Genomic DNA, 13,733 nt, shown 5'->3' with positions numbered 1-13,733 from the left:
AGCAGCTGAGACCTGAGACTCTTATTAGCCAGATTTCAAATGGATAATCAGTGGATGATGTAGGTTTAAAAACCTTGGTTGACTTCTATTCCAATATTTTTTTCTACTCCCTCATGCTCTTGAAATTTCTTATTCAGAAGTTCAGGAAAGGACCTTATTTTCATTATTCCTAGTAAAATCCTCGTTATCTCATTTAAAAAAAAAGTTGCAGTTGGGGGGCACCTGGGTGGCTCAGTCAGTAAGCGTCCAACTTTGGCTCAGGTCATGATCTTGTGGTTTGTGAGTTTGAGCCCCGCGTCGGGCTCTGTGCTGACAGTTCAGAGCCTGGAGCCTGCTTTCGGGTTCTTTGTCTCCCTCTCTCTCTCTGCTCCTCCCCCACTCACACTCTGTCTCTCTCTCACAAATAAACACTAAAAGGGGCGCCTGGGTGGCTCAGTCAATTGAGCGTCCGACTTCAGCTCAGGTCACGATCTCGCAGTCCGTGAGTTTGAGCCCCACGTCGGGCTCTGGGCTGATGGCTCAGAGCCTGGAACCTGCTTCCATTCTGTGTCTCCCCCTCTCTCTGCCCCTCCCCCGTTCATGCTCTGTCTCTCTCTGTCTCAAAAATAAATAAAAAAAAAAAAACGTTAAAAATAAAAAAATAAACACTAAAAAAATTTTGTTTTTAAATAAAACTAAATTAAAAATAAAAATTTTTTTAACATTTATTTATTTTTGAGAGACAGAGCATGAGCAGGCACCCCTAGGTATCTCATTTATAGGGATACTAATATCCTATCTGAAACATACAGAACAAACCATTTCTCCCAGGAAGTTGGTTGCTTACCTATCATCAAATCATTCTAGTTACCCTTACATAAAAAAAGCACTTACCTGAATTTAAACCGAAAGAAAACTTGGGAGAGTTTTTAAATGTATGCTTTTGCTTTTAATATTTTTTAAAATAATCTATATTCCATCTGTTTCCATGAAATGTGGGATTAAAGCCCTAACTTTTAGTTTGCAATACTACCTACAACTGTTCTTATAAACTGGCTGATTAATTAGTAAGCTAGCTAATATTTAAATTTATAAGCCTTCCTCATCAGTTGCTATTCATTATATAAGACAGAATTGACCAGGTCCATGCCCAATTGGTCCTTCTAGAATAATTTTAGTTAAATAATATTTTATTTTTAAATAGATTAATCAGTTGTAAAGTTTATAAAATACATATTAATATCTGATATGTGTTGTGTTTGTTTTAATAGGCAAGAAAATAGCATATCTTTGGTGAAAGCTTATTGGAATGAACTTTTTACTCTTGGTCTTGCCCAGTGCTGGCAAGTGATGAACGTGGCAACTATATTAGCAACGTTTGTCAATTGTCTTCATGGTAGCCTTCAGCAAGGTAAGGAGCATTTTATTTATTTCCTTTTCTAGTAGATAAGAGGAGGGGAGAGCATCAGTTTTATAAAGTAGAAGTTAAATATCTGATTAATGTTTTAGGTACCAGCACCCTTTTTGCTTGAGATAATTTCTACATTTTGATAAATTCATCCATTAATCACCCAAAAATATTTTCAAATCAGAGCACAACAAAATTGTTCATTGGGATATATTCTCTCACTTAAACAGTCCCAGAACAATCTTGACTCTCCTTTTCTTGATGCCAAGATGATTACAGCTTTCATTTATTTGAGGAGATAGGCAGTCATTGATTTACAAATGTTTAACTTCAGGTTGGCTTGTGACTAACCACAAGCATGCCCCATCCTCAAATGGGAAGAACTGCTTTTTGAATTCAGGAATAATTTACAAATTGGGAGTCATATGATATTTCCTTAGCATGTTTCACATTATTTTTATTTAGTTTTTTTTTTTTTGAGTGCCAACTCTTTTGTGTGTGTGTACTTTTTGTTTCTTAATTTTTATTTTTTAGTTTTTAAAATTTACATCCAAATTAGCATATAGTGCAACAATTGATTTCAGGAGTAGATTCCTTAGTGCCCCTTACCCATTTAGCCCATCCACCCTCCCACAACCCCTCCAGTAACCCTCAGTTTGTTCTCCATATTCAAGAGTCTTTTCTGTTTTGTCCCCCTCCCTGTTTTTATATTATTTTTGTTTCCCTTCCCTTATGTTCATCTGTTTTGTCTCTTAAAGTCCTCATATGAGTGAAGTCATATGGTTTTTGTCTTTCCCTGACTAATTTCACTTAGCATAATACCCTCCAGTTCCATCCACGTAGTTGCAAATGGCAAGATTTCATTCTTTTTGATTGCCAAGTAATACTCCATTGTGTATATATATGCCACATTTTCTTTATCCATTCATCCATCGATGGACATTTGGGCTCTTTCCATACTTTGGCTGTTGTTGATAGTTCTGCTATAAACATGGGGGTGCATGTGTCCCTTCAAAACAGCACACCTGTATCCCATGGATAAATACCTAGTAGTGCAATTGCTGAGTCATAGGGTAGTTCTATTTTTAGTTTTTTGAGGAACCTCCATACTGTTTTCCAGAGTGGCTGCAGCAGCTTGCATTCCCATACATTATTTTTAAGTCATCTTCCATTTCCTGTTTGAGGGCAGAAAAATCACCTTAATGTCATCAACAGTAGATCCTGCTAGAAGGTAGCACTACATTCCTATCTTACTTATGGACTCCTGGTCTTAATTCGTTTCTCATGAATTTGTAATGAGTTACACACACCCTACCTTCACTAAAGCTATGGTTGACTAATCAGATGTGTTTTAAACACTATAAGTTTTAAAAGTTCTTATAAAACTATTCAGCTTTTCTTTTGGTCTTGGTAGTGTTTTTTGCTAAGTGTTTGTTTCTACTTTAGTAGTGTTGGTAACTTTTAAAAACTCTAAGCTTAAATTAAATCTCGTTATCAAAATCTGAGTCTTGTAGGCCAGTTTTTCAGGAGGTTATCTTTACAGCTTATCTTCTCAAAGATGTATCTTGAAAGGAAACACTAAATTTGTTCAGGTTTTTGTTTTGTTTACTAACAGCTTGTTTTTTTCTTGAATGAGCACTATCTGAAGATCATTAATTAGTTTCATCTTTGCAGTGATACAGAATTTTAAACATTTATAGATTGGCTGTATTCAAAACTGGAAATTATTGAGAAGGAAATGTCTTGGGTAAAAATAGATATACATTTTAGCCAAAAACTAGAAGCTTTTGTCTGTTTGTTTTTAATTAAAGATAAAATGTCAACAGAAAGAAGAAAATTATTGATGGAGCACATCTTTAAACTACAGGAGTTCTGCAACAGCATGGTTAAACTCTGCATTGATGGATATGAATATGCCTACCTGAAGGCAATAGTACTCTTCAGTCCAGGTACTACATAAACATTTACTTCTTATTTACCATACAGTGGCTGGGGGTATGGGGAAATGGGAACCCTCATACATTGCTGATGGGAATGTAAAATGATACAGTTAAAGTGGAAACAGCCCAAGTGTCCATCAACAAATGAATAAACAAAATGTAACATCTACATATCCACATACAGCAGAATCATTGCGCCATTAAAAGGAATGAAATTCTGATACATGCTGCACCATGGTTGAAAACAGTATCCTAAGTGAAAGAGGCCAGTTACAAAAGATCACATTTTATGAGATTCCATTTCTATGAAATGTCTAGAATAAGCAAGTCTGTAGAGACATAAAATAGATTGGTGGTTACTAGGGACTAAGGAGCGAGGAGCATGGAAAGTGACTACTAACAGGCACAGAGTTTCTTTTGGGGTAAAAAAATCTAAAGTGTTCTAAATGTTTTGGGATGATGGTTGCGTAACTGTGAATATACTAAAAACTATTGAATTATACACTTTAAATCAGTGAATTTTATGGATGTTAGACATTTATCTAAGTATGAGAAAGAAAGTTGAAGAAATCATCGAAATGACATAGTTATGGTCACATCAGCATTTGAATTCTTCGGCATATTTTGCTAGGCATCGCTAATAGGCAAATGAAAGATGAGTATTGTTTTGTTAATGGGTTAAACTTCTAAACATCTGATTAGAGTTACCAACAGGTAGAAAAATGTCTCCTGTTTTCCTGACAGTTTGTAGCTTTCACATACGGTAAAATGACAGTAAGTTCAATGATCAATTTCTGAATAAGGAAAATTGTTCTTTTAGACTCTCCTTTTTATTTTGGTATGTATTTCTGTTCCTGTGCATCATAATAAAATTATCTGAGAAAACCTGCTTTTTACACTCAGTGATTCCAATAAGATGATTAAAGCTTTTTTTTTTTTTAACCGTTTCTTACAATGTTTCATGTAAGTTAATAATATATATCTACATTTTAATCACAACCAATTTGCCACCTTCATTTTTCCTTAAGTTTGAGAGAACACAGATGTGATACAATGTAATTTTATTTTATTAAATATTCTCAATATTTTTTTTTATTTATTTTGAGAGAGAGAGAGCACATGCGGGAGGGGCAGAGAGAATCCTAAGCAGGTTCTACACACTGTCAGCACAGAGCCTGATGTAGGGCTCACACTCAACGAACCTTGAGAACATGACCTGAGCCAAAACCAGGAGTCAGACACTTAACTGACTGAGCCACCCAGGTGCCCCACTCTGTACCTTACTAAATGAGCATTTAGAATTAGGGTAACAATGTATTCTTCGATGTTTCAGATCATCCAGGCCTAGAAAACATGGAACAAATAGAGAAATTTCAGGAAAAGGCATATGTGGAATTCCAAGATTATATAACCAAAACATACCCAGATGACACCTACAGGTATCTACAAGTTAAATTAGTTAATTAAATACATCCTAAAATTTTTTGTGAATCTGTTATTTTTTTTTTTTTCCATCCCAAGAGTAATTCAGTGTTTTGGTCACCATGGACCTTTGAAATAGCTAATGCTTTTAAAAGCAATAGTGCATTGTTGTGAGTGATTTACAGGTAGTATTTCACACAATTCTTACAATGCTATAAGGAAACTGAAGAGAGAGGTTAAATAACTTACTCAAGGTTACACATAAATGGCAGGGCCTGCCTGTGAACCCAGGTTGTATAACTCTAGTGCCCAAACTCTGTTTTCTTCAACTGAAATAAGGGATTTTATTAGTAAAAGGGAAAAAATAGGAATGAATGAATAAAAACACCATTCGACTATTCTATAGGTAATTTAGAAATTTGGTTTATGATATTTCTACCAAGGTATTTCTTGATAACGTCCTTTGAAAAAAATTTTTGGAAGAGCCAACTCCGTTTTTGAAGAGGAAACCATCTTGGAGAGTAGTAGTGAAGCACATGGCTTTCAGAGCCAGAATACCAGGCAGGGTTTGACTCTTGACCCTAGCTGTGTGACCTTGGGCAAGTTATTCAACTTCTGTGTTTCAGTTTCTCTATTAAATGTAGACAGTACCCACATTTTACAATTGGTATAGTGGTTGAATCAGTTCATATATGTAAATAGCCTAGGACAGTGCCTACTACATAGTATGTTACATATATAGTATACATATATGTAATATAATATAGAGTATATATATTTATAGTAAGGGCTATATAAATGTGTTTACTAATATTATTCTTAATTTTACATGCTTCAAACTAATAAAAGAATGTTTTGCATAAAATAATTTTTTACAGGGGTGCCTGGGTGGCTTAGTTGGTTAAGTGTCCAACTTCAGCTCGGGTCATGATCTTGCGGTCCAGGGTTCAAGCCCCACATCAGACTCTGCTGACAGCTCAGAGCCTGGAGCTTGCTTCGGAGTCTGTGTCTCCCTCTCTCTCTGCCCCTCTTCCACTTGTGCTCTGTCTCTCAAAAATAGACATTTTTAAAAAATAAAATAACATTTTATAGATAGTATGTAATAGATTTATAAGCCAGTTCCACCTTGAAAATCAGCCTTAGTTTATCTAACCGGTTTTCCTACCCTGCTTCCTACCAGCTTTATTGCTGCAGCTCAGCTGTTGGGAGTAAACAGGAACTGAGTAATTTGAGGAGGAGAGTATTGGCTACAGGAAGGTGACTTAATCCTGGTTTCATTTGGTCTCAAATGTTCGGGTACAAGACCTTAGACTATGGGCAGGATAAACATACCCAAGCTTTTTGGAATGGTTTTTATTGTTGTTGTTGGTTTTGTTGTGATTGCTTTCAGTTTTTTAATGTTTCAAAACTTGTTTTATACCTCATTATACAAATTAAATTGTTCCTCCTCTTTGACATATAGTTTTTGCTGACCTCGCTTCCATTAGGTTCCAGGTGCTTTGATCGCTGGAACTCTTTCTCAGTTTCTTACATCCTGATTTATTTAAAAATAATAAATTATCAGAGCACCTGGGTGGTTTGGTCAGTTAAGTGTCTGACTCTTGATTTCAGTTCAGGTCATGATCTCACAGTCAGGAGATCAAGCCACACATGGGGCTCTGTGCTGACAGCACAGAGCCTGCTTGGGATTCTCTCTCTCTCCCTCTCTCTCTGCCCCTCCCCCACTTACATGCATATGCTCTCTCTCAAAAATAGACTTAAAAATAATAATAAATTAGCAGCAGTTTTCAACTTATAATATGCCTTCATGCAAGGTGTGGGCCTGCCTTTAAGATCCTCAATAGCATAGAAACTGGCAGGGATCATTTCATTAATCTTCATCATAACACAGAGAGATGGCTAACACACATTCACAGAGGTAGGGGAGCACGTGAATTAAGATTTGAACCCAGTGGTCTTGATTCCATATTCTGTGCTCTTCCCAGTAGTAACTGTTGCCTGCTTTACCATTTCCATTTGTCTTTTTGATTACCATTGAGCCCCATGTGTCCTGATAACACAAAATATTGTTGTTCTTATAACCTCAACTGAGTTTCTAAGCCACTTTTTTTTTTAAGTTTATTTATTTATTTTGAGAGAGAGAGAATATGCACATGGAGGGGAGGGGCAGAGAAAGAGGGAGAGACAGAGAGAATACCAAGCAGGCTCTGTACTGTCAGCACAGAGCCCAATGTGGGGCTCAATCCCACGAACTGTGAGATCACGACCTGAGCCGAGATCAAGAGTTGGATGCTTAACCCACCGAGCCATCCAGGTGCCCCAAGTTTCTAAGCCATCCTTAAATGTATAATGTGATCTGTGTTTTAATAACTTAGTTCCATGGTCCATATGACCAAGTGGAGGCAACACAGTGTAGCAGTTAAGAGCAAGGCTTTCCAGTGAAGTCTGTCAGACTGCACTTATAGCCAGATGATTGTCATGTATTCTGAGGCTTGAGAATACTTAAGTTTTGTTTTGTTTTAATGTTTATTCATTTTTGAGAAAGAGGACAGAGCATGAGCAGGGATGGGGAAGAGAGAGGGAGATACAGAATTCAAAGCAGGCTTCAAGTTGTCAGCACAGAGCCTGATGCGGGGCTCGAACTCACAAACCGTGAGATCATGACTTGAGCTAAAGTGGGACACTTAACCAATTGAGCCACCCAGGCACCCCGAGAATAAGTTTTTATTTTAAGTTTTATTTGAAGTTATTTATTTTAAGTTTATTTTAAGTTATTTAAGTTTTTATTTTATTTAAGTTTTTATTTTAACTGGTGAAGATTAGATCTTTATTAAATTAGACTTCAACCAGGTACATGCAGAAATTGCTCCTAGTTTTCTACTAAATCTCTTTTTTATTTACCCCTTGTTTTTTCCTTCCCCTTTATTTTTCAGGTTGTCCAGACTACTACTTAGATTACCAGCTTTGCGATTGATGAATGCTACTATCACTGAAGAATTGTTTTTCAAAGGCCTCATTGGCAATGTACGAATTGACAGTGTCATCCCACATATTTTAAAAATGGAACCTGCAGATTATAACTCACAAATAATTGGTCACAGCATTTGAAATCTGAGATATCAGTGTAAACTTACTGTTCTTTCCTGGAACACAAAATGACACCAAATTAAACTAGTTACTTCCAGGGTATCTGGAAATTTTGACTTTAAAGAGTAACCAAAAACCAAGGTGTTTTTATTTTAACTTCTTAAGAATTTTTGAAGTGACTGGGCAGGTATCAGGAATCAAAATGTCCTTTCCTGCCTTATTTAAGTGAATAAGAAATATTATGAATTTATTCTTGGTTAAGAGGACACCTTAAGCTGTCACTTCTTGGCATCTACACTAAGATCTCTTATTATATTTTATCTTATAAAACAAATAAATTAGTCTTTTTTTTTCCAGAATTGTGTTCTATTCATATTTTTCATTATGAACTAGTACAAACACTTAATTGTCAGAAATACCTAAGGAGGATTTCCTTGCATTTTACTCTTAATATATAATCTGTTTTAATTACCACGTAAAAGAAGATTCTTTCATTCTCAGTGACATAATGGTAACATTAGAACCATAGGAAATAATAACTGAATATATATATTTTTTGTCTTTTGTAAATATTATGGAACCTTTAGCATATACCACTCTCATTGCTGGCAATGAGACATAGGCCATTTATGATCTCAAGACTTTTTTTAGTGTTGTATATTATTAGTTACAAGCACTTTTTATTTATGTATGTAGCAGAAAATTGTTTTTGAGAATGAGGTAGGGTTCATGTTTTAATATTTTTGGTTTACTGCTATGTTTTAAAGTAGTAGAGACTGGACCCCAAATGTTTCAGTATTTCCAAATGGATATTAAAATTATTGCTTTTCCATTCCACAAACGGCATTTGACTTCTCTCCCTCTTTCCTGACCTGCATTATAACTTCCTGACCCTTCCATGAGTTTTAGCCAGTTTCTTTTAGGGCCTTAGAAATACCCAATTTGTTAAATAATGGATTTCTCATAGCCAGTCTGTGTTTTCAAGGTGAGTTAAACAATTATTTTAAAGCAAATTGGTAATTTTCAAAAATTTACGTTTTTTAACATGTAAAGGAATATGCACTGATATTTGATATTTCACCCTAAAGGAGGGAAAGCTATTTTAACAAGAGTATGCACATCAACCTGAAGCCTTGTTGCCACAACAAAACCATTTTAGACTCCCTGGATGCCTTCCACAGTAATGTTTTCCTCAGCAAACCTGATTAACTGTTAAATCTTTCCTTGCTCTGATTGTCATAATGAATTTTGGTTTATCTATTTGTTGATTTTTTAAAAATATGGAGATTTTATTGCACTCAGAGTACATTTTTATAAAGATTTTTGCAACAGAAGAAAAGCTGAATTTAGGGGAGGATGTGGATTTTACTAATTGTTACTTTATAGTAAATCAGAAGTTTAAAAGTATCAACTTTCAGTCTTTACCAACTTATTAAGGGAAATTTTTCCCCCTATTTTAAATGTAATTTTTATCAACAGTTTTATTTATAATTATCAACTGGGAAAAACTACATTTAGTATAAAATATTCAAATGGAAAAATCAGTAGGTTTATATCTTTATAAACCCATTGAAGTAAGCCAAGGATTCAGGAAAATAATTCTTTAAAATAATATACTAATGGTTAATTAAGATACATTTTTCTTTCAGGTATTTTTCCTGAATAAATTTGTAGTTATATTTGGAAGTATTTTTAAAACTCTATTAAAATGTGACCATTAAAAATGTCGATTTATTTGATTTCAGAGTGTTTGGTCATCCATTTGTTTGTTCTGTTAAGAAATCTCTAACAGAATTTATTAAAGTACTTCTAGGAAGGGAAATGCATGGAAAACATTTCCATATCCAGTATTTTAGGATTATTTACAACTCAGTTTGAAGACTTTCAGCTAAAACTGCAGATTAACTATTAATTTATTTTCTCTCCTGAAGTCTTAGTAAAATAACACAATGTGTAAAGTGTAACCACACAATGAGAAATGAAACAGAAAACAAGAAATCAAAGGAAAGCAAATTCAGTAAATTCTTAGAAAACAAAATGGAGGTAGAGAGAGACTAACTGACTTATTAGCAGAGCCGGAATCAAGGAAGCTCTAATCAGAGTGCCTGCAAGAGACAGTTCACTGAGAAAGATGCCAGTAGCCAGAAAAGATGCTCGGTATCTGGAAGAACTGGTGTTCATATTCAGAGATGATGCTTGGGACATTAAAAAAAAAAAAAAAAAAAGATTGGTTGCAGGTCTGTGTACAGAATTATTGAATTATCTTTTTCTACCCTCAGGTCAAGTGACCACTTTTGTCCTTCCAGCTTTTTGAGCAGGAGGCAGAGGTTAATTCTCTTTAGAAATGAACTGGAAGAGCCGAGGATTTCCAGGGTACCAGGGATAACAGCTTGGATTAGTTATATTAAGGGTTGAAAATACAGATTAAGTGAAAATCTGCATTCTGAATATGGGCTCCCTAATCATGTTCCCACAATGCTGGCCATTGGAATAGGCTTCTCTGCCAGGATTTTTTTTCTTCAGAGAAATTAATTGGCCTTAGAGAAAAGATCTCCAGGTACTCACTTTTGGTTGTACCTTGATGAAAAGCCTCTTTGCTACTTTATCACTCTTCAGTGAAGCCAACTAATTTCCAAATTATATATATGTATATATATAAACATATATACACACACATATATACAGACATACATACATACATATACGTAGGGTTTCTGTTCAGGTCTTTAGTGCCTACTATTAAATATGAACTTAGAACCAGGATCACTAGATAATTGAGGAAAATCTCCAGTACCTAAAAGAACAGACATTCTTAGGTCCCAGGGGAGGCAAATATAATCCAGGGATCAGAAAAATATCCACCTCCAGGGGCACCTGGGTGGTTCAGTTGGTTAAGCATCTGACTTCAGCTCAGGTCATGATCTGTTTGTGAGTTCTATGCTGACAGCTCAGAGCCTGGAACCTGGTTCAGATTTGTGTCTTCCTCTGTCTCTGCCCCTCCCCTGCTCATGCTCTGTCTCTCTCAAAAATAAACATTAAAAAAATTTTTTAAAAATATCCACCTCCAGAGGTAATATTTTGAAAGATGTTGTATCCATTAAATGAGAACAGGATGCTTTGAAAAGGTAAATTTGGTCTGTGTGTCCTCTCTCTCTGCCCCTCCCCCGCTCACACTCTCTCTTTCTCTCAAATATGAATAAACATTAAAGAAAAGGGAAATTTGGGGCAAGTAACTGTCCCTGGAAATTAAAAATGATAGCCAAAGTGATTCATTAGAAGGGTTGGAAGATAAAGTTTTTGAGAAACTCCCCCTGAAAGTATAACCAAAAGATAAAGTAAGAAAAAATAAAATTAGAGAATCAAATCAGGAGGCCTAACATTTTATAATAACAAGAGTTAAAGAAAACAAAGGCTTGAGGTAAGGAAATTATTAGATAATACAAGAAAAGGTCCACGAAGGGATATGTGTCTCTAGGTTGAAAGGATCCACGCTTTAAATGAAAAAGTTCCTTACTGTCTTAATATCAGAACAATATAGTCAGAGAAGATACCATATTGCTGCTTCTAGCAATATAGTGGAATCAGTAGGTACCATGAAGGCCTTTGATCTGTTGCTGGGCTCATGAGTCTGACATGAGTTTTCAAAGAAGTCTAAAGTTGGTGCAGGTCCTGAGTTCTGCCCCTCACCCCCTACCCCACTCCCTGTTCTGGCAGAAGCAAATACACATCTTTTCTGGAAAAAGTATCCGTAATTTTTTTTTAACATTTATTCTTCAGAGACAGAGTGTGAGTGGGGGAGGGGCAGAGAGAGAGGGAGACAGAATCTGAAGCAGGCTCCAGGCTCTGAGCTTTCAGCACAGAGCCAAACATGGGGGCATGAACTCCCCAACCACGAGATCATGACCTGAGCCAACATTGGACGTTTAACTGATCCACCCAGGCACCCCCCCCCAAAATATCCATAATTTAGATCAGAAGTTGGCACACTTTTTTGTGAAGGGCCAGGAAGTAAATATTTGTTTTACTTTGTGGGCCATCCTGTGTCTAGCAACTAGTCAACTCTATTGTGCAAAAGCAGCTATAGACAGTCCATAAACGAATGGGCCTGGCTGTAGTGTAGTAGAACACTTAAAAAGCAGGTAATGGACCAAACTTGGCTCTTGGGGCATAGTTTGCTGACCCGTAATTTAGAACCTCACCCCTAATTAAGCTCACCCATATATGAGATGACAAAATTACCAAACACAAGGAAACAAGCCACTTGAACAAGTCAGAGATAAGCAACACACATAGACCCTGAAAGACAGTATGAGATTCTAAAATTGTCACATCCAGATTATAATTATGATAGGTTTTAAGGGAAAAAAAAAACAGGACCAAAAAGTAAGCAAGAAAAGGGAATAGCAAAAAAGACCAAGTAAATTATAAAAGCAAGCCAAAACAATATTTAGAAATGAAAAACAAATTTTAAAAATCCATGGTGGAAGATCATGCCTCCAACACACATTTAATTCTAACTCCCTTAGACATCATTAAAACAGCCAAAAGTTTGTTCAAGGCATTATCTCATAAAGACAAAAATAATGGGAGAGAAATAAATGAAAGCCACAAAATTTTGAAAGCTAGAAAACACATTAGTGGTGATCATTTTAGCAAACCTGAGAAGGCTGACTTAGCCTACAGTAGAGAAAGCTGAGGAGCAGCCTGATTTGCACCACACATCCTCCAGAATGCTCTAGGATTTGCAGCATCTGCTTGGGAAGGGGAAATAGATTATTAAAAGTCTGTTAAAGAGGCAGAAACACTGGAATGATAGAATTTGAAGTTGAATTACCACGTGCAGAGTATGTGAAGCAACAGGATGTGTGTTGAAGGTGGGAGTGTCTGTTGATAATAACCATCTCCAGAAAGTAAATTTACATTACATTGTAAAGTATGTGCACATATCTGCTTATTTACCCTACAGAAGCTCTTGTACATGTGCCAGGAAGCATACTAAAGTCTTCACGTCTGCACTGTAAAAGCAAAAAAAAAAAAAAAAGAAAAACTGTCCAAATACCCATTGACAGGAGAATGAATAAGTAAATAGCAGTGCAAACACCCAATGGCCTATTATGTAACGCACAAAAAGGAACAAAATACCAGTGTCAATGAATCCCAAAAGTCATGTACAAAAAAGTAAGCCCAAAAGTATGATTTAACCTGTTTATTGAAAACAGGTAAATACAATAACATTGTTGAGAGTTACTGATATATGTAGTGAAATTAACTTAAAAAACAAAGGAAGGGCACCTGGCTGGCTCAGTTGGAAGAGCGTGTGACTCTTGATCTTAGGGTCCTCAGTTCAAGCTCAATGTTGGGTGTAGAGATTACTTAAATAAAACTTTTTTAAAAATCAATAAAAAGTGAGGGATTATTAGTACTTAGTTTTTTTAAGCTTATTTATTTATTTTTTTTTAATTTTTTTTTTCAACGTTTATTTATTTTTGGGACAGAGAGAGACAGAGCATGAACGGGGGAGGGGCAGAGAGAGAGGGAGACACAGAATCGGAAACAGGCTCCAGGCTCTGAGCCATCAGCCCAGAGCCCGACGCGGGGCTCGAACTCCCGGACCGCGAGATCGTGACCTGGCTGAAGTCGGACGCTTAACCGACTGTGCCACCCAGGCGCCCCTTAAGCTTATTTATTTTGAGAGTGAGAGAGAACACAAGCACCAGAGGGGCAGATAGAGAGAATCCCAAGCAGGTTTTGGCTGTCAGCCCAGACCCTGCTGCAAGGCTCCAACTCACAGACTGTGAAATCATGACCCGAGTTGAAACCAAGAGCCAGCTGCTTAACCTACTGAGCCACCCAGGCACCCCTATTAGTACTTAATTTAGAATACTAGTTACTTCTAG

General features: G+C 36.2%; 1 protein-coding gene across 5 annotated transcripts in view; it reads left to right on the top strand.

Annotated features, from left to right (window-relative positions):
- Positions 1-8,673, top strand: part of NR2C1 (nuclear receptor subfamily 2 group C member 1) — a 43,208-nt gene extending 34,535 nt beyond the window's left edge. For 3 of the 5 annotated variants that reach the window (XM_047866281.1, XM_047866278.1, XM_047866279.1), the window contains 4 exons: positions 1,251-1,390; positions 3,199-3,336; positions 4,661-4,766; positions 7,683-8,673. In XM_047866281.1, the coding sequence (XP_047722237.1) occupies positions 1,251-1,390; positions 3,199-3,336; positions 4,661-4,766; positions 7,683-7,857 (559 nt within the window). In that variant the 3' untranslated portion in view covers positions 7,858-8,673. The remainder of the gene's footprint in view (positions 1-1,250; positions 1,391-3,198; positions 3,337-4,660; positions 4,767-7,682) is intronic. The other 2 variants (XM_047866280.1, XM_047866282.1) reach the window with 2 other exon arrangements.
- Positions 8,674-13,733: the final 5,060 nt, after the last annotated feature.

Source organism: Prionailurus viverrinus, chromosome B4 (assembly GCF_022837055.1).
Source record: "Prionailurus viverrinus isolate Anna chromosome B4, UM_Priviv_1.0, whole genome shotgun sequence".
Lineage (NCBI taxonomy): Eukaryota > Metazoa > Chordata > Mammalia > Carnivora > Felidae > Prionailurus > Prionailurus viverrinus.
This window is presented reverse-complemented; position numbering and strand designations above follow the sequence as displayed.